At 50.2% G+C, this 23,106-nt stretch overlaps 6 protein-coding genes and 1 non-coding gene across 7 annotated transcripts; 4 read left to right on the top strand and 3 right to left on the bottom strand.

Annotated features, from left to right (window-relative positions):
* Nucleotides 1-2,926: 2,926 nt before the first annotated feature.
* On the bottom strand, nt 2,927-4,256 carry INS49_013157 (uncharacterized protein; the record flags this gene model as incomplete). The annotated part of the gene is made up of 2 exons (XM_043173857.1): nt 2,927-3,600; nt 3,794-4,256. 2 exons carry the CDS (start codon nt 4,254-4,256, stop codon nt 2,927-2,929), a joined length of 1,137 nt encoding a protein of 378 aa, XP_043023154.1.
* A 2,716-nt stretch (nt 4,257-6,972) lies between these two features.
* On the top strand, nt 6,973-8,501 carry INS49_013156 (uncharacterized protein; the record flags this gene model as incomplete). Its single annotated transcript, XM_043173856.1, has 6 exons — nt 6,973-7,145; nt 7,227-7,855; nt 7,910-7,957; nt 8,013-8,093; nt 8,154-8,288; nt 8,353-8,501. 6 exons carry the CDS (start codon nt 6,973-6,975, stop codon nt 8,499-8,501), a joined length of 1,215 nt encoding a protein of 404 aa, XP_043023153.1.
* Nucleotides 8,502-10,296: 1,795 nt separating this feature from the next.
* Nucleotides 10,297-10,863, top strand: INS49_013155 (uncharacterized protein; the record flags this gene model as incomplete). The annotated part of the gene is made up of 1 exon (XM_043173855.1): nt 10,297-10,863. One exon carries the CDS (start codon nt 10,297-10,299, stop codon nt 10,861-10,863), a length of 567 nt encoding a protein of 188 aa, XP_043023152.1.
* A 4,150-nt stretch (nt 10,864-15,013) lies between these two features.
* On the bottom strand, nt 15,014-15,481 carry INS49_013154 (uncharacterized protein; the record flags this gene model as incomplete). Its single annotated transcript, XM_043173854.1, has 2 exons — nt 15,014-15,272; nt 15,366-15,481. The coding sequence occupies 2 exons, from the start codon at nt 15,479-15,481 to the stop codon at nt 15,014-15,016; spliced, it is 375 nt and encodes a 124-aa protein (XP_043023151.1).
* Nucleotides 15,482-16,717: 1,236 nt separating this feature from the next.
* On the top strand, nt 16,718-18,163 carry INS49_013153 (uncharacterized protein; the record flags this gene model as incomplete). The annotated part of the gene is made up of 2 exons (XM_043173853.1): nt 16,718-17,231; nt 17,328-18,163. The coding sequence occupies 2 exons, from the start codon at nt 16,718-16,720 to the stop codon at nt 18,161-18,163; spliced, it is 1,350 nt and encodes a 449-aa protein (XP_043023150.1).
* Nucleotides 18,164-20,103: 1,940 nt separating this feature from the next.
* Nucleotides 20,104-21,427, bottom strand: INS49_013152 (uncharacterized protein; the record flags this gene model as incomplete). Its single annotated transcript, XM_043173852.1, has 3 exons — nt 20,104-20,442; nt 20,508-20,988; nt 21,054-21,427. 3 exons carry the CDS (start codon nt 21,425-21,427, stop codon nt 20,104-20,106), a joined length of 1,194 nt encoding a protein of 397 aa, XP_043023149.1.
* A 1,249-nt stretch (nt 21,428-22,676) lies between these two features.
* Nucleotides 22,677-22,749, top strand: INS49_013151. The gene has a single exon. It is a non-coding gene; the product is annotated as a tRNA-Arg (tRNA).
* Nucleotides 22,750-23,106: the final 357 nt, after the last annotated feature.

Genomic DNA, 23,106 nt, shown 5'->3' with positions numbered 1-23,106 from the left:
ATCCTCAGCCGAGGTGAAGCAACACGTTCCCTGGCCCTTGTCTCAGGGTGAGCACTGATGACGCCAGAGAAGGCTTTCCCGGTCGTCCACGGCGACAGAACGACAAAAGCAAGGCCGAAGCTGGAGGTGGTGAACCACACTGACAGGCTTCTGTCGCCGGAAGGACTGCCACGATCGCGATGACGGTTACGACAGCTCTTGCGTACTGCTGTACCAATCATGATCCGAACTGCCTCCCATTGTGCGTGACTTTCCCACTGGCAGTGGAAGACACAATGCAGTGCATTACGAATCTGCACAAGAAAAAGCTAAAGCAAACCAATCAAGGCCTGGCCCTAACGAAACCAACACGAGAGCTCCGCGTCCGCATCTTGCAGCGGCTAACGCATTAGCTCCCACGGCCACACGAGTTGGTGTCGTGTGCAATCCAGACACCCAGACTCCGAGCACCCAGTCTGCACGAAATCAACGCGCCCGGCGGCGATGTGATGCTGATATTGCCGTCACAACCGTCCGTTTTCATACAGTGTACACAGGCAGGTTCACGCCAGGCCCGCATGCCCGGCCCCACCGCAGTCTGGTGTAAACCACCCGGCCTCCTTTTTTCCTGGAATTCCTGGGAGCAACATTTTAATCTTTGATTGCGAGCATCCATTCTGATGGCAAAAACAACGCTCCCGCCCCTGCACTTTTCAAATGGCAGGGTAATCTTTAGAGTGACATTCGCTGGACGATGTCAAGTCAATAGCTGACGACTCCGGCATTCCAGTGGTGGCTGCCATGAGCCTAATGAACGAAAAGTGGCCCTCTCATCTTGCGTATCACGGCCACCCTGTTCCCGGATTGATATGCCCACGCCACCACCTTTCCCCGACAGTCGAAGATCTTGATCTGGAAGGCCGGGAGCTGGTCAGCTCATTGGCCAATGCTTCCCAGAGTATTGAGTTCTATCTGCTCCGTCCCTGGGCCCATCCCTGCACCTCCCAGGAGGCCGTCAGGGAACCTGCGTACGAGATTCCAGCAAATTGTCGCATCTTGGCTTTCCTTTGACTCTTCGCTTAGCATCATGAAATCCAGGCCCAGTGATATAAATGGGTTCAAACCCCACAGAACGCCGGCATCACGACGCAGTTCGACCTCGCGAATGCCGTGGAAACGCAGCGCGTCGACCTGTCCAGCAGACTGTGCAGGTGGCACGCCCAGATATACCTTCTCTGTTAGATCGGTCCCTGCCCGTGCCGGCGTCCAGTTCAAAAGGAACGGCTCTTCCGTCGAGGCTGGTAGCAAAGCTGGTGGTTCTCGACCTTCCAAAACTTCGACTTGGGTCGATCATAACCCAGCACGCCTGTTGCTTGCTGGTGATCAGACCTCACACAGTGTTCACCAGGAATTGCCGAGTCAGCGCCCTGGAGTGCCCAATTTGCGACACTTCTCCAAACCGACTGCGGGTCTTGGCAACCTCAGCGCCGACACCGAGGCTTTCCATCCGAAGTCCTCGAAGCTCAGCCTCGCGAAGCATCTGACAGTGTTTGAAGTCTCTCCATTCGGACGGCCAGCTTGATCGACGATTCGGCTGCAAAGCCTCGTTCCCATCCGTCATTGAGACAAGATCAGGCGGTACGTAGGCTGATGGCCAATGCAAGGTTGGCTGTCTTCACATGGCTGGGTTGCCTCCTCACCGTGATACCGAGCAGCGGGCCATCAGGACAGCGCCTGCACGGCATATGCGGAGAGGCGAGTCTTTCGGCCGGCGCGGGACAGCCGGCTGAATGCCGTAGTTGCGGGTGTGCCGTGCTTTGAACAAAGTAACAGATTCACCGTTGTTCTATCTTCGTCTTGGCATGTGCCTGCCACTAAGCCTCGCCATTAGCAAGGCACAAGGAACGGTCACATCAAGAGAGCTGTCTGATGTGAAGCACGTACGACTGCGCACCAGCACGACGTCTTCCCGAATCACAGGCATGGCCGTCCTTGACATGCATGACCATGCTGCGCACCCGGTGAGACTACTCGAGGTGTCATTCCTCTATCGCAGCCGAGTTCAGTAATTCATCAATTTGCGTACAGAGTAAACAGGTCGCCGTCGCGTCACGTTGGACAGACAACGACTGTAGGACGAAAGTGATTGATAGTCGAACTCGCCAGGGGGCCCGTCAGATGCGGCCCCCCGATCCTGCGGTTTACCTACCCCTTCTAAACCCACCCTCTCGCCATTGACGCGCAGGACTCGCCAGAGTGAGGTTTCACGACGGCCACAAGCAAGCACGACACGAATGGTAGGTTGGACAGAATCCGATCTCATCCTTCGGAGTTGACCGTTTTTCGGCTGTCTCGGACTGGACAAGGGGCAGACAGGCGAGAGGGGTCTGCGGTGCTTGCCCTGTCGTCCACTGGGGAAGGGGCACCTTGGAGACGTCCATATAGCAGCAACAGCATATTGTATCTGAGGCGTTATCTGTCTGAGAACCACCCCCAGTTGCTACCACGTGCTATTTTTCTGATCCGGTGTTGTTTGAAAGTTGCATTTTTGGGGTTACGCAGGGCAGAGAGCGATGGTGCATGGTTTGATGGTCCTCAAGAGAACTCGGTTCGTGGCCGGTGCGCTATCATGGCTTTTCGTACCCCCATCACGATGCGGTTTACTCCGGTAAGCCGTGATTGATGACAACAGTGGCCTGCTTCTAGGAGCTTTGCTTTAGGAGGAAGCCTAAGTGGATTCCCTACGTCTTGCCGGAACGAACATATCATATCCAATGCGGCCAAAGGTAATCTTACACCCTGTGGTTCGCGAGTCGGGCGCCCGACGTGCCGGACCGGACCAAACTCGTATATGGACCGCAAATTCGCAGAAATTATTCTCAGGAATCATTGCGATCACTCTCTCACAGATCGCACTGCTCACCGGCCACTAGTGCAGTTCATTCGCTCACTCGAGCGTGCTGATATCCGTCTCCTCGACTCTCCACATATACCACATGAATAGGCTTCTATACGGACTAAATGGCGCCGCCATATCAACCATCTCTTTCTCGGACATGTATTTCCACTTGTTGCCGCCGCCCTTGGCCTTGAGCTTGGACACGTCCCGGCCCGCAAACGCGGCCATGCCTCTCTGCACACCGAGGTCTCCCGTGCTAAAGACATCCATCCGCTTGAGCCCGAAGCACGCGAACATCTCGACGCTCCAGCGGCCCAGCCCGCGGACGGCGATGAGCCTCTCGAGGACATCCTCGTAGGGGGCGTCGGCAAACCACCGTGCGGTGAGCTCGCCATCGGCGAACTTGGCCGCCAGCCCTTGGATGTACTCGGCCTTGCGCTGCGACAGCCCTGCGGAACGGAGGCGCTCGATGCTAGCGGCCGCGACCTGCGACGGCGTGGGGAACTTGTTGGTCGCGGTGGTGGTCGTGGCGTCCGCGGCATCTGCGTGGTCGAAGAGGTCGATGAAGCGGGCCTTGATGGCCTTTGCCGCCGCGCCGGAGACCTGCTGGGAGATGATGCCCGACGCGAGGGACTCGAAGGGGTCGATTTTCTCGGCGAGCCCGGCGGGGGAGAAGATTCGGCAGTGATGGGCTGTGATCAGGGGCTCGATGCGGGGTTCGACTGTGTCAAGGCGGTCAGTTCATTGCTGCGAGTGCCAGGCTGCATCGCGATCGCTCTGTGGTGGATCGGCTAGCTTTGCCCCGAGTACAGATCCTGAGGGGCATGTGGAACCTGGATAGGAGAAACCCCAGATCAAACCCGAACCACAGAGCACTCGCCAGCGGGAGACCGTGACTCCAAGGGAAAGGCTTACCCTTGATGAGATGCGCACATGCCTCCTCGAGGATGTTCGCCGTGGTCGTTGGGTTATAAGAGATGACCCTGGACGTCTCTGGCGAGAGCAACGGCGCATTGGTCAGGTTTGGGTCTGCGAGCTGCGCTACAGCCCGAGGCTTTGGCTTTGGCGTGACGGATGATGATGCTGTCAGCTTCGAAGCGGGAGTAGCTGCTGGTTCAGCGATGAGGCGGACTGCGCTGGGTGTGGCTGTTGGAGTGGACGGTAGAGAAGGGACCGCTGTTTTCTTTGCTCGTCTCTTGGGGGTGGCTGGCGCCTCAGTCGGCAGCCCATCCTCGGCCGAGGCAGACGGCGGCGCCTTTCGCTTGCGTGACTTGGTTGCCGTAGTAGAAGGAGGCGGCATCATTGCGGACGGCGTATCCTTGCTCTCAGCCTGGGCTTGGGCCTGAGCACTAAGGCGGGCAGATCGTCGACTCGACATGGTGGGTTTTGAGGTAAGTCTTGCAAGAGCGACAGCGCGTGTAGGATGTGACAGTCTGCGTCCCGTCGTCTGGAGTAGTGTACAGAATTGTAAAAGCCTCTGGAGAGGCGAAGGAGTAAAGCAGGCGTGGAAGGGACGAGCTACGGCCATGCGGTTCAGGAACGAATTACAGGTGTCGACGTTATCGTCGGGTCTCAGAATGGCACCTAGGACGGCATCACAATTCAATTCGACTCGACTGTTCGGGTCGGTTTGCGAGAGGGAGAAGAGACACGAGCATCGGGGCGGAGAGTAAGCCGGGCGAAACAAGGACTCGCTGCCGTGCCTGGTGTGAAACGCGCCCTGCGCTTGTCAATAGCCCACCGTGGCGCATCTGCAAGAGCAGGGACGGGACATGGCGTCGCCCATCGACCGCCAAGTCACGTGGACGAAAGGCGAGGGCCAGAAGAGATGAGTTCCCTGGAACTCCGAAACTCGGAAAATCCAGCGATTCTAAAATAGGCAGCTGCAAGAAAAGGGCAGACTGAGCGTTGAGATGACAGGTGGCGGTAAGACGTGATGTTCCGAGCGGATGCAGTCAGACAGGCGCGCTTCCCGGGGCTCATCCCTGGAACTTCTACAAGCAGCAGGTTGGCTTAGCACTGCCAATTGGTAATGTTCTCGCGGCCATCATTGGATGAACGTGCCTCTTGGGCCGGCAGACGCAGATATACGTGTACTGCAGACGCAGTTGAGGTTACAGAGTGTGCGGAGAATGATCTCCTTGATGAACACCGTAGGGCTGGCGATGAGGGACGGCCTGGCCCACCAAACACACTTTCAGGAGTAGGGGAAAAAAGAGGAGCTGATCATCTGCATTCGAGTTTGGGAAAGCGTGATCGTCACGCGGCTGGGTACAAGACACTTGCTGCTGCATGAGATGGAGCTTGGTATAGGAATAAGCGAGTCCAGCCATCACTGGCAGCCAATCTACCGGAAAGCTGACTGTGCCGGCCATGCAAAGCTGGCTGGCCGGTGGAAGGAGAATTCATGTGTGAGGAATTTCATCGTGTAGAGAGAGGCTGTGAAGTATAGATGGTGACCACCAGCCAACACGAGCTCAACTCGCCTCAACATTGTTGATGATAGACTCCACTGCAGACTGGACTAGTAGACTAGGTAGATGTACATAGATTGCAACCCGGGAACTGCATCTGGACTGTTGTGGATGCAACCGGGGCAGATGGACAGTAATCTGGTAGGCCGAACCGCAGAGCCCACCTCCGCTTTTTGCCCATCCTCCCGCTCCATCATTTCACATGCATGACCAGTCGACGGGGCCGGTAATAAAGAGGACGTACGGATAGGGAGGTGAGGGTCAACCGGCCTCGACCCAGAGCGCCCGGGTTTGCTTCTCCTGATTGCTGATTGCTGATTGCTGCTTGATTGCGTGGTCAGAGGAGGAGGTGCAGTGGCATCGGACGGGAGCTTCCAGGCCCCAAACAACATGTGGTCTGTTCAGTTCGATGAGCAGGCAGGCAAGCAGATAGACAATTGTTAGCTGGATGCAGCATGTGCTCCTCTCTTCACGACCGATCGTTGGAGAATTTGCTGTTGGTGGTGGTTCGGCAGGGTTGGCAGGCCCCGGTCAGCCCAGCCAAAAGGGAGGGAAGGCTTGGGCTGGAGACCCAGGAATCTGCTGGAAAAGCCCTTCCAGGTTGATAATTGCTCGCTCGCATCCGGGCAGCCCCTAGCTCGTATTTGGCCGTTCCGCGTCATCATAATAGGCTGCAGGGCACAGAGTCTTCTCGATTACCTGCCCGGGTACCTAGGTGCTCCCTGAGAGCGTCCCTTGTCGCGCCGGCTTGGCCTTCCAAGGGTGGGCGAGGGCGCGCGTTTTTGCAGAGGGTCTAGAGTCCAGCCGGGAGCAGATCCAGGTCCTGCCTGGTCTGCTTAGGTCCAGGTCCGGGTCCAGGCAGCCCCAGGTTGGCGCTTGAACTCTGCTTAGGGGCAACTGTGGACAGCAGAATGCTGCTACAATTTACCACAGTAGGTATCTACGCAGTCGGACTCAAAGAAACCACTACCACACTGCACTGCTACTCCGTCCGCTTCGCTGTACTACACCTTATCGCTCCCCAACCATCACCAGCTGGTCCAGAGCAGGTTGGTGATAGCTGCCGTCTCTTTCTTATTCCCATTTTATCGTGCGCCTCGGTCGGTGCCTTGTGCCTGTGCTTTTGCCCGTGCCTGAGTCTGCGTCCGCCCATTGCGCCTGTTCCCTTACCCACGATCCGACCCGCCTCGTCCATTGCCGAGACGACGACGATTATACTGTAACGTGCTGTGCTGTGCTGTGCGTTTTGCTCGGGCCTCTTATTCTTCGAACTGCACCCATCTGCAACGCAACACACGGTCGTCCACTCCACGTCACGTTAATCCCGCCGTCCCCGTCTCGCTCCCCCAAGGCTGCTCACAACAGCACCACGCGGCACGCCACGACGCAGCACCACAGTACTGCCACGTTCGGTGTCCGCTCGCGAACCCTCCGCCGGCGTCTCACCTGCCACCAGGCACCGCGCGCCCCAACTGGCTTGCTGCAAACACCTCCGGCGACAACAATCCTCACAGAGCGACGGCCCAGCTTGCCCAGCGCAGCCCACCTCTGGCTTCACTTGACCTGCCGCAACCGCACATACAAGGGTGGTGCTGAGGGCCACCCCAGCTCGTCGTTACAATGCTCCTTCCCAAAGGCGGCTTCAACTGGAAGGCAGCCAGAGCCCAACTACCTCCCTCGAGAGCCGTATGGAGCTTCGTGACCAGGACCAGATTCCTGCTCGGTGTTGCCCTCACAGGCGTGATTCTGTTGTTATGGCGTGGCATCAGCACGGCAGGGTCGGAGATGCAAAGGTACGTCGGATCAACCGCAACCACTGCGACCACCCAAAACTGGCAATGCGCTGACCTCGTCTTGTTTCTTTCACCCTATAGTTTCTACTGCTGGGGCCCTGCGAAACCGCCTATGGAGATGTCTATTAACGAGCAGGTTTCGTGGACCAAGCACCTACAGACACCCGTCCTGTTCAACCACCACGCGCCAATAGAAGTCAACTCGTCCACCATCGAGCATGTCGACCTCAACCCGGTCAAGTCGACAAAACAGGCCCTCCAGAACAATGAGAGAATACTCATCCTGACCCCCCTCAAGGACGCCGCCCCCTATCTTTCCAAGTACTTCGAGCTGCTCGCCGAGCTCACGTACCCGCACCATCTCATCGACATCGCCTTCCTGGTGGGAGACTCGACCGACGACACCATGGCTGTCCTGGCCATGGAGCTCGACAGGATACAGAAGCGCCCCGACACCATCCCCTTCAGGAGTGCCACGGTCGTCGAGAAGGATTTTGGCTTCAAGCTCAGTCAGGATGTCCAAGACCGCCACGGGTTCGAGGCTCAGGGTCCGCGCCGGAAGGCCATGGGTAGGGCTCGCAACTACCTGCTCGCCACTGCCCTGAAGTCTGACCATTCCTGGGTTTACTGGCGCGACGTCGACATCGTGGACAGCCCAAAGAAGATCATCGAGGACTTTGTTGCCCACGATCGAGACATCATAGTTCCCAGTACGTTGAAAGGGACAAGGCGAGATCCTCACGACCAAGGCTGACCAATTGCAGACATCTGGTTCCACCGGTATGAAAATGGACGCGACATCGAGGGACGATGTAAGTACACTATTCAAATGTCACACCGACTACCCACGTGCTAATCCCGCCGTAGTCGACTACAACTCCTGGATCGAGTCGCCCAAGGGCCGCAAGCTTTCTGCGAAACTGGACAAGGACGTAGTGCTTGCCGAAGGTATGCGCTTTCATACACCTCCAGACCCTTCATGCGCGCGCTGACACCAGGAATCCGTAGGCTACAAGCAGTACGATACCGGACGCACGTACATGGCGCGGATGGGCGACTGGCGAGAGAACAAGGACGCCGAGATCGAGCTGGACGGCATCGGTGGGGTCAACATTCTTGTCAAAGCTGATGTCCACAGATCAGGTTCGTAGCAGCAGTGTCCCTCTACTATTGGAAGAAAAAAATGCTTACCAGATCTCTAATACAGGTATCAACTTCCCATGCTACGCCTTCGAAAATCAAGCAGAAACAGAAGGTTTCGCAAAGATGGCCAAGCGCGCAGGATACGGGGTCTGGGGTCTGCCCAACTATGTGGTATGGCACATCGACACAGACGAGAAGGCCGGAAACGCATAGTGCCAAGGGCGAATAGACTATATCTTCTATTCCAGGACGGCTCTCACCGGTTCCGAGCACCGGCGACAGTACCAGCCACCTTTTTCCATCGAGGCTTTTGACCCAAATATATCCGGCGGCAGGAGACGCGGGCAATGTACGAAGAGCATGATACAGACGCACGCACGCACGCCACCGACCTTAATGGAGTCGGTGACACCGACACGGAGTTCCGGAGGGGATTTTGGGATTTTACCATTCTGTTTTATTACCATGAAGAAATCATACATCCGCCATCATCGGATACTCTGGCATACCTTCTTACATCAGCCCGCCGGTGCTTGAGCCACGGCATCGTTTGGGAACGACACACTTCGCGCCGACGTTCCTTTACTTCTTGGTATCGCTTTGGATAACCTCCAACCTCTCGGCCGATGCTCCTGGCGTAATCGCACGAGGCAAGCCTCAGCGCTTCTCCCTGCTTTTGCCCTTCCGGCGGCGAGAACGACGTATCCGGGCCTGGTAGCCAGACCCTCGATTCGCACGCTTGCTTGCTTGTTCGAGAAATCGCGTTTCATAGATCTGGTTTACTCTTGAGGTTCACTTTAGAGAGCGGGATGATGAACAATTGACAGAGGGTGGGAATTCTTTCAGGGTCCGATATCATGTCACGCGTGGATGATAAGTCCAATGATGGTTCGTTGTGCATAAACGGAGCGGGGACCGGGTTGACCTGCATGTTGAGCAGCTCTTGAACATATTGTGGAGGGCGGAGGGGCACGTCCGGAGCCGGTATGGTGTAGACTGCCTCCAGTGTGAGCCAGAATTAATATATACCTATCTACAACTTCAGCATGGTATTGTGATGATGTGTATCCGCTGTCATACTGAGCGGCAGTGGACTGGCTGTCATTGGCCCCTTTCTCTGCAAAGATAGTCTCAAGCCGTCGAGTAAACAAAGCAGCTGAGTTAACTGATCACCAAGTCCTTTGAACGGACAAAGTTCAGCCCAGCTCAGCCGCGGTGAAGAAAGGTTTCTTAGACCGCGCTATACAATGCTGAATTGTCTTGCCGCATGAACAATGCTTGGTGTCACGGCACAACAAGCATTGATTAAAGCCTATAAGGATGGCAGCTGCCTACTCAGAACACCAGTCAATTGTGTTGGTGACTTCGAATACAGTATATCGACTTTCAAGACACCCAACAGAAGATACACAACTATTATCACAATGGGACGAGGACGACACAACCAGGGCCGCCCTACTTGTTTGGTGTGCAAAAAGAGTGGGCATGAATCAATTAATGTAAGTAGCCTCTGGCAAAAGTATCTGTCTCAGATCACACAAAGGTATCTCATGAGCTGTATCCCATTTGGCTCTTGTGGGATTGCAGCTCGAGACACTGGGACTGTGGACATGAGGTTTCCCAATCCATCCCCATTCCGTTCCGTATAAAAATCTTCCATCATGGCCTTGATCACTAACTCTAGACACTGTAGTGTCGGTTACTGCAAGCAGTAAATCAAAATCAAAAGCAACAACAGAAAGGCAAGCAGCAGCAGCCCAATACTAAAAAAACCTGCAATCATTGTGGAAAGGCAGGCCACATCAAGGCTGAGTGTTTTACATTAAACCCATCTCTTAAGAACAAGCCTAAAGGCCAGCAGCAGCATCAGGGAGGCGAGAAGCCAAAATGCACATACTGCAACAAAAACGGGCACACAGCTGCAGAGTGCTTCAAGGCTCACCCGGAGCTCAGGGGCCAGGGAGGTAAAAACACACAGCAGCAGGAGACTAGGTGTACCTACTGCCTCATGCCAAACCACGACATCGATGCGTGCTATCTCCTTCACCCAGAGCTGACGAACCCCTACCACCAGCCGCAGCAGCAGCCGCCGCAGTGGTTCCAGCCCGTCGACAGTGATAACGACAGCAACAACAAGGCCCCGCCGCCGCCGCCGCCGCGCCTCATGCAGAGAATCAGGCAGGCCGAGGCGTTGGGGCTCGAGCTCACACCGCAAGGGATACGGCACCATCCCAAGGTGCGGCGCATCCAGGGCTGGCACCCGGCGCGGCAGACGTACATCACGCTGCCGCTGTACGGGGCCGCCGTAGCACGGCCTGTGTGGCATAGCCAGAACCCCTTCGCCCAGCCGACGTGCCAGGTCGCGTACGAGGCGTACGACACCTCAGGCGACATGGTTATGTGTAGCTGCTCATGCCCGGATGACTTCGAGTGCAAGCTGCAGCAGTGGGTGCGCAGGGCCGTGGAGAGGGACGAATCCACGTTGTATACGTTCACGGACAAGTCTGCCCAGGCCTTTGGGAAGATTTTGGAGGATGGGCTGGTGGATATGGCAGACATAGGTATAATTTATTAGAATATAACATAAAAGTTCTGGTTTACATTTTCCTGCCAACACAATTTCTACATGCTTACGTGGATACTTAGGTATCATCTATGTGTTGCAATGACGGAAGAAATCGCGGTCCATTATCTTTCACATGAGATGATCTTGGCAAGAGTCTCTCATCTATACGTGTGAGCCTCAAAACTTGATTCTGGTCTTTCTTAAAACCCAGAGAGGAAAGGCATCCAAAATAAAGTAACGTCCCCGGCCCCGGTATGTGCCACCCCCCCATCTGGGCCAGCCAATTTCCTAACAAACGCATCTAAAGGCGCCCACTTTTAAAGTCCCCATATTAAATCCAAATTAAATTCAAAAATAGCCAGAACTAACCTAAATATACTATTTTATATATAAATTAAGGATAAAATATTAAGAAAATCTTATATAAGCTTTAATATTTTTAAAAGAGTTTTTAAACTTATATATATTAAAAATATTAAAAAATACTATTAATATACACTATAATACTAACAATAATACCATATATTTAATGTTGTTAATATTTCTTAAAAATATATTAATTTAATATATATTACATAAATTATTAAAATATTATATTTATATATATTTTATTTATTAAGTAAATTAAAATTTAAGATTTTCTTTAATAAATAATTTATAAAAAAATTATATATATATAATTATTTCCTTTAAAAAGTATTTTTACATAAAATATTATAAAATTTATATAAATTTAAATTTATAAGTTATAAATAAAATTTATATTAAATATTATAAATATTATTACGTTAAATAAATATTAAAATAATATTGTTATAAATTTTTTTTATGAAATCCTTAATATTTTAGCAACTTAATATTTAAGAATTTATATATAAATGTTATGGGCTAGCCTTGGGTTGTTTGCCGTAAGGTGTCTGAATGGGGTTTATATTTAGAGTGTAAAGGAGAAGGTTCACTCCTCGTCTATACCTGCGCTGAAGCCTATTCTTATAAGGCCAAAGCCTATTAATTAATTATAATGGGCAAAGCTTAAACTATAATATATCCTTTTTTTTTAAGTCCTTATAATAAGCCTTAAAGGGTAATTATATAATAAAAAATAAAAGATATTATAATTTAATTATAAATTAAATATCGCTCTTTATTTAATTATTTAATTATACCTTAATGCCTTTTAATTATATTAAAGGCTTAGCTTATTATTTATAATTAATATGCCTTAATTCTTATAATTTAATATATTAATTAAAGTAAGTTAATAAAAAATAATTATTTAAATATAAATTAATAGTTAAATTAATAATATTCTTATAATCCTTTAATGCAAGCCTTTTATATAAGCTTTCTTATTTAAAATCTTAAGATTGTAAATTTATTATATAATTTGTAATTAATTAGCGCTTAATTATAAGTAATTTGCTTTATTAGCGGGAATTTCTTAAATTTTAAGTATTTTTATAAGGCTAAATTAGTTAATATATAATTAATTTATTTTAAGTTTAAGCCAGCGCTAAGTTAACATTACTTTTAAGCCTTACCCTATAAAAAAAATTTTACGCCCCCTTAAATAAATTCCTCCCCCTTGCTAGTCTTAATTAATAAAAACTATACCCTTATTTTTTTATAGTAATTAAGGCAATTATATTTATAATAGCTAAGTTAATTATATATAAAATACTTAACTTTATTTATTAAAATTGCTATAATATTAATATTTATTACTTTGCTATTTTAAGGTTAAGTATTATTCTTTTTCATTATAATATTAAAAACGCCCTTATATTGCTATAAAGTAAAGCAAAAGGCCTTAAATATATCTAGCCATTCCTTGCAATTAAGCCAAGCTTTTATTATAAAGGTTAAGTTATTAACTATTAATAATATTTTATACTTATTTAATTAACTTTAAGTTTTTGCTATATAAGCTAATTAATTAAATTAAGCAAGAAATTTTATTATTTTCTTTTTGCAATGCTATTATAGCGTAATTAAGCTAAGCTTAGCATGCCTTTGCTTAAAAGGGTTTTTAAGTATAAGGTAAACCTTTTTTAAAAAGCTTTTTAGCTATTCCTTAAATATTTTTATAAAATTAATATAAAGTAAAAGGTAATTATAAAAAGTTCCTAGCTAATTAAATATAAAAGAATTAAGCCCCTTTGGCATTAATTGCCTTTTTATTTATTATAAACTTAATCCTTATTTTTATTAATTAAGTTACTAAGTATTCTTAAAATAAAAGTTTTTTTAAATAGGAAAGGGCTTAATAAGCTATTATTATTCTTTTTAAGTTTTGCTATATTAAGTTTTATATAATTATATTATAGGTTTATAATGCAAAAGGACTTTAAATATATATTATAGGCTAGCCTTAGGTTATTTGCTATAAGGTATTTAAATAAGGTTTATATTTAAAGTGCAAAGGAAAAGGTTTACTTTTCGTTTACACTTATGCTAAAGCTTATTCTTATAGGGCCAAAGCCCACTAACTAATTACAATGAGCAAAGCTTAAACCGTAATAATAAATAATTATACTTATTATTATTTAAGTGTATTTTAAAAGATTTAAGATTATTATTTATAAATATAAATAAAAAAGTAGGTATTTATAAGATTTAAATAGAATTAATAAAAGGGTATTAAAAAGTGGGTATTTAGTATGTAAAGTGGTGGCCCAGATGGGGGGGGGGGTGGGTGGCCCAAACCGGGGCCGGGGAAGTTAATGATCAGAGGCAAGGGTTCCCTATTCCTCAGGTATCCCAGTTATTCATCATGCACTCCAATAGTTTAAGCCGTTAATTACCAACACAGACACAGAAGTATGTCCTAGAATATTTTATATGACCCATTGGTGTATAATATCTAAAGTTGCTAGAGAAAATCTGTAAGAACTTCTTTACAATGAGACTCTTCCTGGCGAGGGACATGTCATGTTTTTGGGCACTTTAAAGTTGTACGCTTTGTTGAGTTCCGCTGAAGAACTTAATCATGCTGTGTACTCAAGAACATCAGCGTCTGCCGACACGGGATGTCTATCATCTCTTTGTGAAGTGTCAAAGAATAAGTGACAGGAGACGTTCAGTCTTATCCGCCAAATGTTCTGGCAGCTGAGCCACTACACCATGCGCTGCCGGCGTCCATCGAATTTGTTTGCTCTTAGATATTGAACATGTATAGATTCGTGTAACAAAGCGAACGGCTTCGATCCTGAGAAGATTATTGTTTACGCTGCCCTGCTTCCATCAATCGGACCCTATCATTAATAAATCAATGCTCTACTGCCAACATACAGGAGAACTTGAGGAAACCCATTTTAGAAGCATCTGAAACGAGGCCTGTCCATCACTGGCCAGTTAAAAGAAACCACCCCCCACGTTGACATAGTACACGAGTGTAAGGAAGTCATCGATTTCGTATGGGAGATTGGCCACTCGGCCGTGTCCTATGGAAGCGCTCGTTGAGCATCCAGCTACACAGTCACATGTTCGACCTTGTGCCGCTGAGGACAGTTGTGGATGGGTGACTGGGGCATGGCTCGCTCTAGTTTGTCTATCCCGGACAGGTGAAGCAGCACTGCTCTGAGAGAAAGGGGTGCGCCCTAGCGAAGCATTTTCTGAAGCATTTTCTGAAGGTTCTCGTGAGATTCGTAGCTACGCTGTGTCTGAGGTGTGTAGATCTTCAGATATGTCCTGACCCGGCCCCATGGTTGTGCTGAAATGTCAGTGACTGCCAACTTCTGAGCTGTACCTTTGCGAGTGGGAATCGGGGGATGCCAGACTGTGGCGGCAGTTCGCCTTCCCCAATGCAGCATGAGCGTGTCACTTGTGGCTCGGCTGAGTGGCTCTGTGAGTGGAACATGTGCTCTCTTGATTATGTGCAGGCTCTCACAACACATCCAATCAATGCTCCGGTCTGTTGGCCCCCAATGGAGTCCACCCGGAGTTGTTTCGTGCCTTCACAGACCAAGAAGATGGAGCGTCTAAGAACCGTTTCCGTCTATTGCGTCATGATATCTCGGCGGTGTCCTCAAGGGTGCCGTATGGTACAGAGTCCTGATTGACCCATCTCCTCCATCTTCGACCTTGTCTCAGAGGTGCTGTCTAAGTACAGGCCTAAACCCTCCCATCACAGTTTCACTCCAACAGCCAATGCAATCGTCTAGTGGCTCTTGTGGACGGTCAGGGTGTCGAGGGCATCCTTCTCCTTGAGCTCGGCCTCGACGAGCTTGATGAGGGGTAGAAGATAGGGCGTGTCCTCCTCTGGCTTGGTCCACTCCTGCTTGGGCAGCAGCTTGTGGGAGATGCTGCACTGGACGGCGCGGCGAATGCGGAAGATGCGGTCGTAGCGCTCCTTGTCGGCTAGACGCTTGAGGGCGGTCTGGACCTCAGGGCTCTCTTCGGGGATGAGATCGTCGGCACTGGATAGGAGAGGAACGGTTCAGCAGGCGAGGCGACACAGTACAGACTGAGGCGCGTATCAATTGGGCGCATGGCAGGGGCGGGCAACATACCGGAGACCGAGCTGTCGATAGCCAGAGGCATTGGCGTACCAGTTGGCGAGAGGCTTGAGGGCACTGTGCAGCCAGGGCCTCTTGACGACAAAGGGAGCCAGGGTTGGGTAGGACATCGTGGCTGCTGGTCGACGTGGTTTGAGTTGTGGTGGTGAGGTGGTGTGTATGAGAAGAGTTGGTGAGGGCTTCAATTTGGCGCGGGTCAATCAGGCGTCGTTGATTGACGAGCCTGCACGGAGAGCCGAGCGAGGCTTGAGTGGGCACGGACCCTGCTACCGTGGGCAATGGGAGGTAGAGATGGGAGGAACCGGAGAGCTGGGATTGTACGGGTACCTAGGTACATACTTCCAATCCCGTCCCGGCTGCAGGCAGGGTCACGTGTTACGTACCCACCGGCTCCGGTTTCCCTGCAGACGCGAAGTACCAAATACCGTAGCACATACGCGAGAACGGACGACAAGCTATGAGGTAATGCGGCTTATCTCGGCTTGCAGGCTCGCAGGGTGGCCCGATAGACATCTTGGAGATTAGCGGGCTTTTGGCGCCTGTTTTTTTTGGAGAATGGAGCAGAGCACAAGCAACAAGTGCAGGCAAGAGCACGCATGCCTGCAGTGGAGTCGAGTCAAGCTGTTGAAGGAAGAAGCTACCTGACACAAAGGAAGAAAAGAGAAGCACCACAGCGCAGGCCAATCACTTCCTGTGCTTGCAAGCTTGCAATCCTGCTTTACGGGCAGCGAGCCAAAGTACCTCGGGCCTGACAGAGAGGCCCCCACCGCTTCACCTGCCTCACCTCACTTTGTTTGTCCGCCGCGGTCGCACAAAATACGTGCCCCTGCTGCCGTCATCGCATCGCATCGCCATCAATCCCCGACGGCCCTCTTTTTGGCCCGGCCCTTACCCTTGCCCTCGCTTTCGCCCATTGCCATTACACTCTTCTCTGCCCTCTGCCTCTCACCTATCGCGCAGCCTCTCCTCCTGCTGCGTGCATTTGCTGCGAAGAAACTCATTCTCAAGACAGCCTCCCTCTCAGCGTGTGTCCGAAGTCAATGGCCTGCGACAACCGTTAGCTGCAGTGTCGCGGCCTCTGCGTGGGAAGCCTTCCCCGCACACCGGGACCGTTGAACCCTACCGCATACCAGACGACAAGACGAACACCCGGCACCGACCTCGAGTCGCATCTCGCGGTACCGTCCCAAGACCCCTCGCTGCTCCCACCTGTCGACTCTCTCCTCCTCCTCGACAATTCTCCCTCCCCGGGGGACCTCAGCCCCTTGCCGAGGCCCCCCTCTAGACACTCCCCGCCCGTCCCGGGCTCCCTCCCTTTCTCTCCGGGGCGCCTCCGAGGAACAGGAATGTCTCTCAACGAAAGGGCTGCTGATTCTACGCCCGCGGAGTACGGGCGCTCCCCGACCTCTGTCACAAAATACACTCACTCGACTGCCGCTGGGCTGCCCGCCCCCCTACAATCTGCTGTCCCCAGGGCGGCATACGCTTCTCTTCCCACCAACATGCCCGACCCGGCACTGTCACGCTTCGAGCGCTGGGCGATAAATGCTTCTGACTCCCAGTTCAATGCGCTGGCTGGTGCGATAGGAGGGTTTACTTCGGGTATAGTAACCTGCCCCCTCGACGTCATCAAGACCAAACTTCAGGCCCAGGGCGGCATCAACCTTCAGAGGGGGATCCACGTCGGCCAACCGCAGATGTACAAGGGCCTATTTGGCACGGCCAGCGTGATATGGAGAGACGAGGGTCTGCGTGGCATGTACAGAGGCCTCGGCCCTATAATCATGGGCTATCTGCCGACTTGGGCCGTCTGGTTCACAGTCTACAACAAAAGCAAAACAGTTATAGGCCAGCACCAGAGTACGTCGGCTCCCTTTCCCGCTCGAATCGCCGGTCATGGAGTTGCCTCGCTGCCCATGGCCCTTGGATCCCATGAGCTTCGCTGACAACCCGCAGACAACACCATCATTGTCAATTTCTGGTCCTCCATCGTGGCCGGAGCCAGCAGCACCATCGTCACAAACCCCATCTGGGTTATCAAGACACGCCTCATGTCGCAATCTGGCCGGAACGGCGGGGGACGGTTCTCTCTGTTTCCCAGAGGCGCCGGCACGCCCACGGTTCGGCCGTCCTTGCCGTCGCCATGGCACTACCATTCCACCCTGGACGCGGCCAGGAAGATGTACACCACAGAGGGACTTCGAGCCTTCTACTCTGGACTCACTCCAGCTTTGCTGGGCTTGACTCACGTGGCAGTGCAGTTCCCCGCTTACGAGTATCTCAAGACAAAATTCACAGGACAGGGCATGGGCGCCTCGTCCACCGAAAGCGACCCCAAATCTCACTGGATCGGTATTCTCAGCGCCTCCATACTGTCCAAGATCATGGCCAGCAGTGCCACTTACCCACATGAGGTCATACGTACCCGACTTCAAACTCAACGACGGCCCATGGCCGGCAACGGCTTGGTGCTAGACCCCGTGAGCGAGATCCCAGGCCTGAACCAGCCTTTAGGTCCCGCTTTCTCCGCCGCCGAGAACTTGGCCAAGCAGAGACTCGAACAAGAGCAGCAGCAGCAGAGATATCGGGGTATTGTCAGGACATTCCGGACTATCCTAAAAGAGGAAGGCTGGAGGGCCTTCTACGCCGGCATGGGCACAAACATGATGCGGGCAGTCCCGGCTGCCACAGTGACCATGTTGACGTATGAGTTTGTTATGCGCGAGCTCAACGGAGCCCGCAAGCATGGCAAGGAGAAAACGAGGTTGCACGGCGACCCAAGCTTTGACTGAGCCCATCAAACTTGGTCTACGATCGCCACAAACGCCGAGTCACAGCGGCACGAGCCTCGAAAGCTCTTCCACACCGGTCTTCTGCCAGCGAGATGAGCCCGTGAGCGCCTCTCATCTGAGGTTTTGGGCAGCAGCGAAAACAGCAGCCTGCATTTATACGACGTCAACGGGACCCAGCCGTGTTCCTGCCCGGATGAGTTTACCCGGGTCTTCTATGTCGAAACATCATGTATGAAATGTGGCGCCTGAATTCTATTGAAATGAGCAAAGTCTCTTTCGAAATTACGGCTGACCAAGTCATTACGGCAGCAGGAGATGGACCTGCCTGCCTGAGTGGATTGCCCTCGTGGCTCGTTGACACGTACAGAGATCGAAGCTCCAACCCAACAGGGAATCGAGAGGGCAGAGGAGGCTCCACTGCTGGGAAGAGAAGGAAGCATTCTCGATCACACACCGTATCATTGCTTTATGCAACCGGCAGAGCAAAGCTCTGGGGGGGGGGGGATCGAAGAGGGCCCATGAAGGAGGAGATTATGACAGACTTGAGGAACGTACCCTCAACAGGGTACTGCTGAGAGGATACCGAGAGGCTGAATGGATTAGTTGGCCCGTCAAGAACTGGAAATGACTTTTGGTGCAATGTGTGTCAAAAACGATACCCCTACCACTTCTTGGACCTTGCTTGTCTGGCCTTCTTGCCTGCAGAGTTCTTGTATGACATAGAGATCATTCTTTTTGGTCATTTATAGCATCCTCCCATTACGCAGACTAGGGCAGGCCGCGCTCGGCGTTGGTGGTACCTTCGCACTCTAAGAGAATAAATCAAGATTTGGACCACTAGTACATTCTGCCTCTGCCTGTCTCCCTGTTGGGATATGGTTGCGTGTTGTCACGGACTTCGAGCTTTTCTGCAAGGGGTCTGCAGAGCTACAAGTCCTAGTATGCAAATTATTCTCATTCCAGCTGCTACAGAAAGAAGAGCTTGGTCTGAAAGGGGACAAGGCAGTGATGAACTAACATAACAACATCAAGTCTCGTTTTAGTCTCATGTACATCAGGAGGAGTGGTGAGGTGAAGATTAAACTCATGTCCATACCTAGGTATCCGGTTTGAGGGTACTTGATTCGCATGCCTCTCCGATTCTGTCAGACCAGCTCCTATGCTATGGGCCGGACGAAATCCTCAGGATCACCTGGAAGCGGTTCACAGGTTCAAGCCGGAGTTTGAAGGATGAGATTGGTTATGTTATTGGGACAGGGGGTTTGGCCGAGAGAGTTCCGCTTGTTCGCCTACATTATCGTCCCCCAACGGGCTTGAAAAGCACTCATGGCATAGGACGAGCTTCTCTTGTCTGTCTGGACAGCTTCAACAGCCGTGCAAACTGATCTCGCCAAAACTGTTTCTCCGAGCAATGAAAGATCAAATAATGTGCGGGGCATATTTATAGGTTCATGAAAATTTGGAGGAATAGTCATTGTGTACCTTTCTCTTGGCTCTTGTCTATTAGTGCCCTTACGTTGGGGGCCCATGATTTGTTATACCCAACTACGCTTTCAGATAAGATACGGTGTACATGTGAAAGGTGCTCGACTTTGTGACAAAGCCCAGTATTACGGATCAACAGGGTAGTATTCCCTGTAAGCTTTCTCAGATTGCACACTGACTCCTTGGAGCGGCTTGGAATATGTCTTGAGGGATGTGTCATTTTCATGAGTTGCCACAAGGGGGATTGCACCATTGCACCATTGCAACTTTGCAACTTTGCCGGGAGCTTTTCCTTCGATATTCGCAGTCGACTAGCTTATCCCGTTTGTTTACTGCCAGAATCAGGCGGCAGAGCAACAAACAAGAGCCCAGAAGATATCTCGTTGTGCCATGCAGCGATTTGTGTTTTATACATGCACTTCTAATATGTACATGAGAAGAATATCGTTCGTACATCACTCATCCCAAATAGTGGACACAACGGGGCCAGAGACCACGGCCTCTCCGACCTTACCGCCTTCCTCCTCCGTGACGATCCGCCCGGTCTCGAGGTCTCGTTTCCAGATGACGACTGTGTTGTTGTTCTGGTGGCCGACAGCCAGCAGATCTCCGGCCTCGTTCAGTGAGAACTGACGAGGCAGCCAGCCACCTGAGGGAGCACTCTGAAGGAATGTTAGCGTTCCGTCCTCGTTGATCGTCCAGGTCGTCAGCGTGTCAGATGGACCCGACTGGTAGAGTGCGGAGGTCGAAAAAGACCGCTCGCGGGTGGACACGATGAGGAACTTTTGGTCCGGCTATTCGATCACGATGTCAGTTTCTAATGCGCTTCTTCACATTGAGGCGTTGCACTGAAACATACTGTTATAGCGCACTCGCTGACCGGCGCGGTATTAACGGCTAGGCTGCTGTTCAGGCCAAGCGCAGGGGCCTCGAAGACCTTATCGAATGTCAAGCCGGAGTCGCCGTAGGTGACCTTGTAAGAATAAACGTTCTGCGAGAGCTCTCCACCGAATAAGAAGTAGGTCTCCCCGGCGTCGTTGACTCGGAAGAAGCCGTGACGAGGACCAACACCGGCGTCGGTGGTCAGTGGCGCAGTCTCCACAAGAGGAGCGATCGTGTCAGCAGTATAGGTGAAGACCCGGACCAGGTCTCCGCCAAGGTCTGGGACGAGGACATATGTGTTCGTCGGGTCGATGATGACCTCGTGTGAGTAGCTGCGATCCTGGCGAGAGGCGATCGGGCCGGTCTTGTTGATCTTTGGGAAGATCGTCTGAACGGGACCAGTTCCAGGCAGAGCACCATCTTCACCAAGCTCGAAAACGCCGACCGCGCTCGTGTCGCTGCATCTTGTCAGGCCCGGCTCAAAGGACTGCTTCTGTACAGCGCCTCTCTGCGATGGACTTACTAGGAAGAAGTGATGTACGCGCGCCTGCCACTCTTCGCGGTCAAGATCTCGGCCCAGACACCGCTGGCCGGCCCCTCGATCCGTGCGATTCGAGACAGGGTCCCATCCGCCGAGGTAGAGAAAGAGTTCAGGCTTCCGACGGATCCTCCACGGTCGTAGCAGTACAGAATGCTGTTCTCCTTGTCGAGGGTCAGGACCGAGGGGTTGACCTCGCATTCCTGGGAGACCGATGTTACGGCCAGCTCGTAACTGCTTCCCGACCCGGTCAAGGACAGGCTTGTAACGTTCCCGTCGGACTGGGCCGCGTACAAGTTGACCGCCGAGGCGGACCCCACCAGGGTCGAGGAGAGAATAGTCTTATACAAGGACGCCATCATCGATTGTTTCTTTGGGAGCTACGAGCGAAGGACTGAGGACGAAAGCCGGCGGGCTCGCCATCACGGATATAATTAAGCATGCATTGCACGCATTTTAATCCAGGAACTGTACATGCAGTGGGCCTGCCAGACGCGCTCTACTAGTCAGCTTGGCGAGTCTCCTTATTTCGCCTCTATGCCAAGCTGGAGCAAAGCACCGAAGGCGATGCACTCCTTGCCGTTCCAGGTTCCTTCCCCGCAATCGGCAGAGATCCGGAACTACTCCAAGTGCCCATTGGAGGATTAATCAGAGGCGAGGTCCTGCGAAGGCTCGCAGTCCAGATCAGGATCAAGCCCTTGTATAAAGGTCCATCGTAGCTAGATCAACTTACAGAAGGAGTCGGTAAACAGCTTTTCACCAACCTAGCGTGAAAACCTCGGGCATACGCCATTTTTGGGACTTATTCAACGGGTGCCGTGCGATCCGAGTCGCCGAACATCCATGTCAGTGAAATGAACTCGGGAGCTCAGCCCCTGGCCATTTCCACCCAAATTCGCAGACTGAGCAGAATATACTCGTTCTGCAGCTTTCCAGGGGCAATAAACTTTCTTGCTGTACTTAGATTGAGAGGCCAAGGAATCTGGTTTCGAATGTATCGCAAAATAATCTAAGCGGCTCTTGCCCTTAACGTCCCCGGCCCAGATTCCGACATACCCCTGATCCCGACCACCCCGCACACATATTTCAATCCTTTATTCTAAGCTTAAAAAAAGGTTAATAACCCCAACCCTAGGCTCATTATATAGCATTTTAAAAGGAGATTTATATAAAAATGTTTCTAAAATTATAATTCAATTATAATATTTTTAAAATAATTTTAAAGACTAAAATATAATATTTATTTTAATAACTTATAATAAATTTAACTTAAATTTATTAATATTAATTTTAAGCTTATTATATAATCTTTTAAAAAAGGTTTAATATAAAAATATTTTTAAAATTATAATATAGCCTTAATAATTTTAAAATAATTTTTAAATATTAAATTTTAAAAATATTAAGAATTTTATATATAATGTTAATATTTCTTAATAATTATTATTCTTTAAATTTTCTTATATTCTTTTATTAAAATAAGTTTAATAAAACATTTTTATATATAATAAATATAATATAATATAAATTCTTATTAAGAAAAATAAATATTTTTATATTTGTTTTACATAAATTTAAAGAAAAAGTTAAAAATCTTAAAATAAATAAGGCCGCGTGGCGCACTGGTTATGCATCTGGCTTCTCTCCACGGAGGGCGTAGGTTCAAACCCTGCCGCGGTTATCAAGACCTTTTTTGGGAATTTTCCCCTTAATTAAGCTGTAAATAGCGGCCTGCTGTTATGGGCTAGCCTTGGGTCGTCTGCCGTAAGGTGTCTGAATGGGGTTTATATTCAGAGTGCAGAGGAGAAGGTTCGCTCCCCGTCTATATTCACGCCAAAGCCTATTCTTATAGGGCCAAAGCCTATTAATTAATTATAATGGGTAAAGCCTAAATCATAATATATCCTCTTTTTCTAAGTCCTTATAGCAAGCCTTAAAAAGTAGCTATATAATAAAAAATAAAAGATATTATAATTTAATTATAAATTAAATATTATTCTTTATTTAGTTATTTAATTATACCTTAATGCTTTTTAAT

This window comes from Diaporthe citri (assembly GCF_014595645.1).
Source record: "Diaporthe citri strain NFHF-8-4 chromosome Unknown scaffold_6, whole genome shotgun sequence".
Taxonomy (NCBI): Eukaryota; Fungi; Ascomycota; class Sordariomycetes; order Diaporthales; family Diaporthaceae; genus Diaporthe; species Diaporthe citri.
The sequence above is the reverse complement of the archived record's forward strand: the minus strand, read 5'-3'. Positions and strand labels throughout refer to the sequence as shown.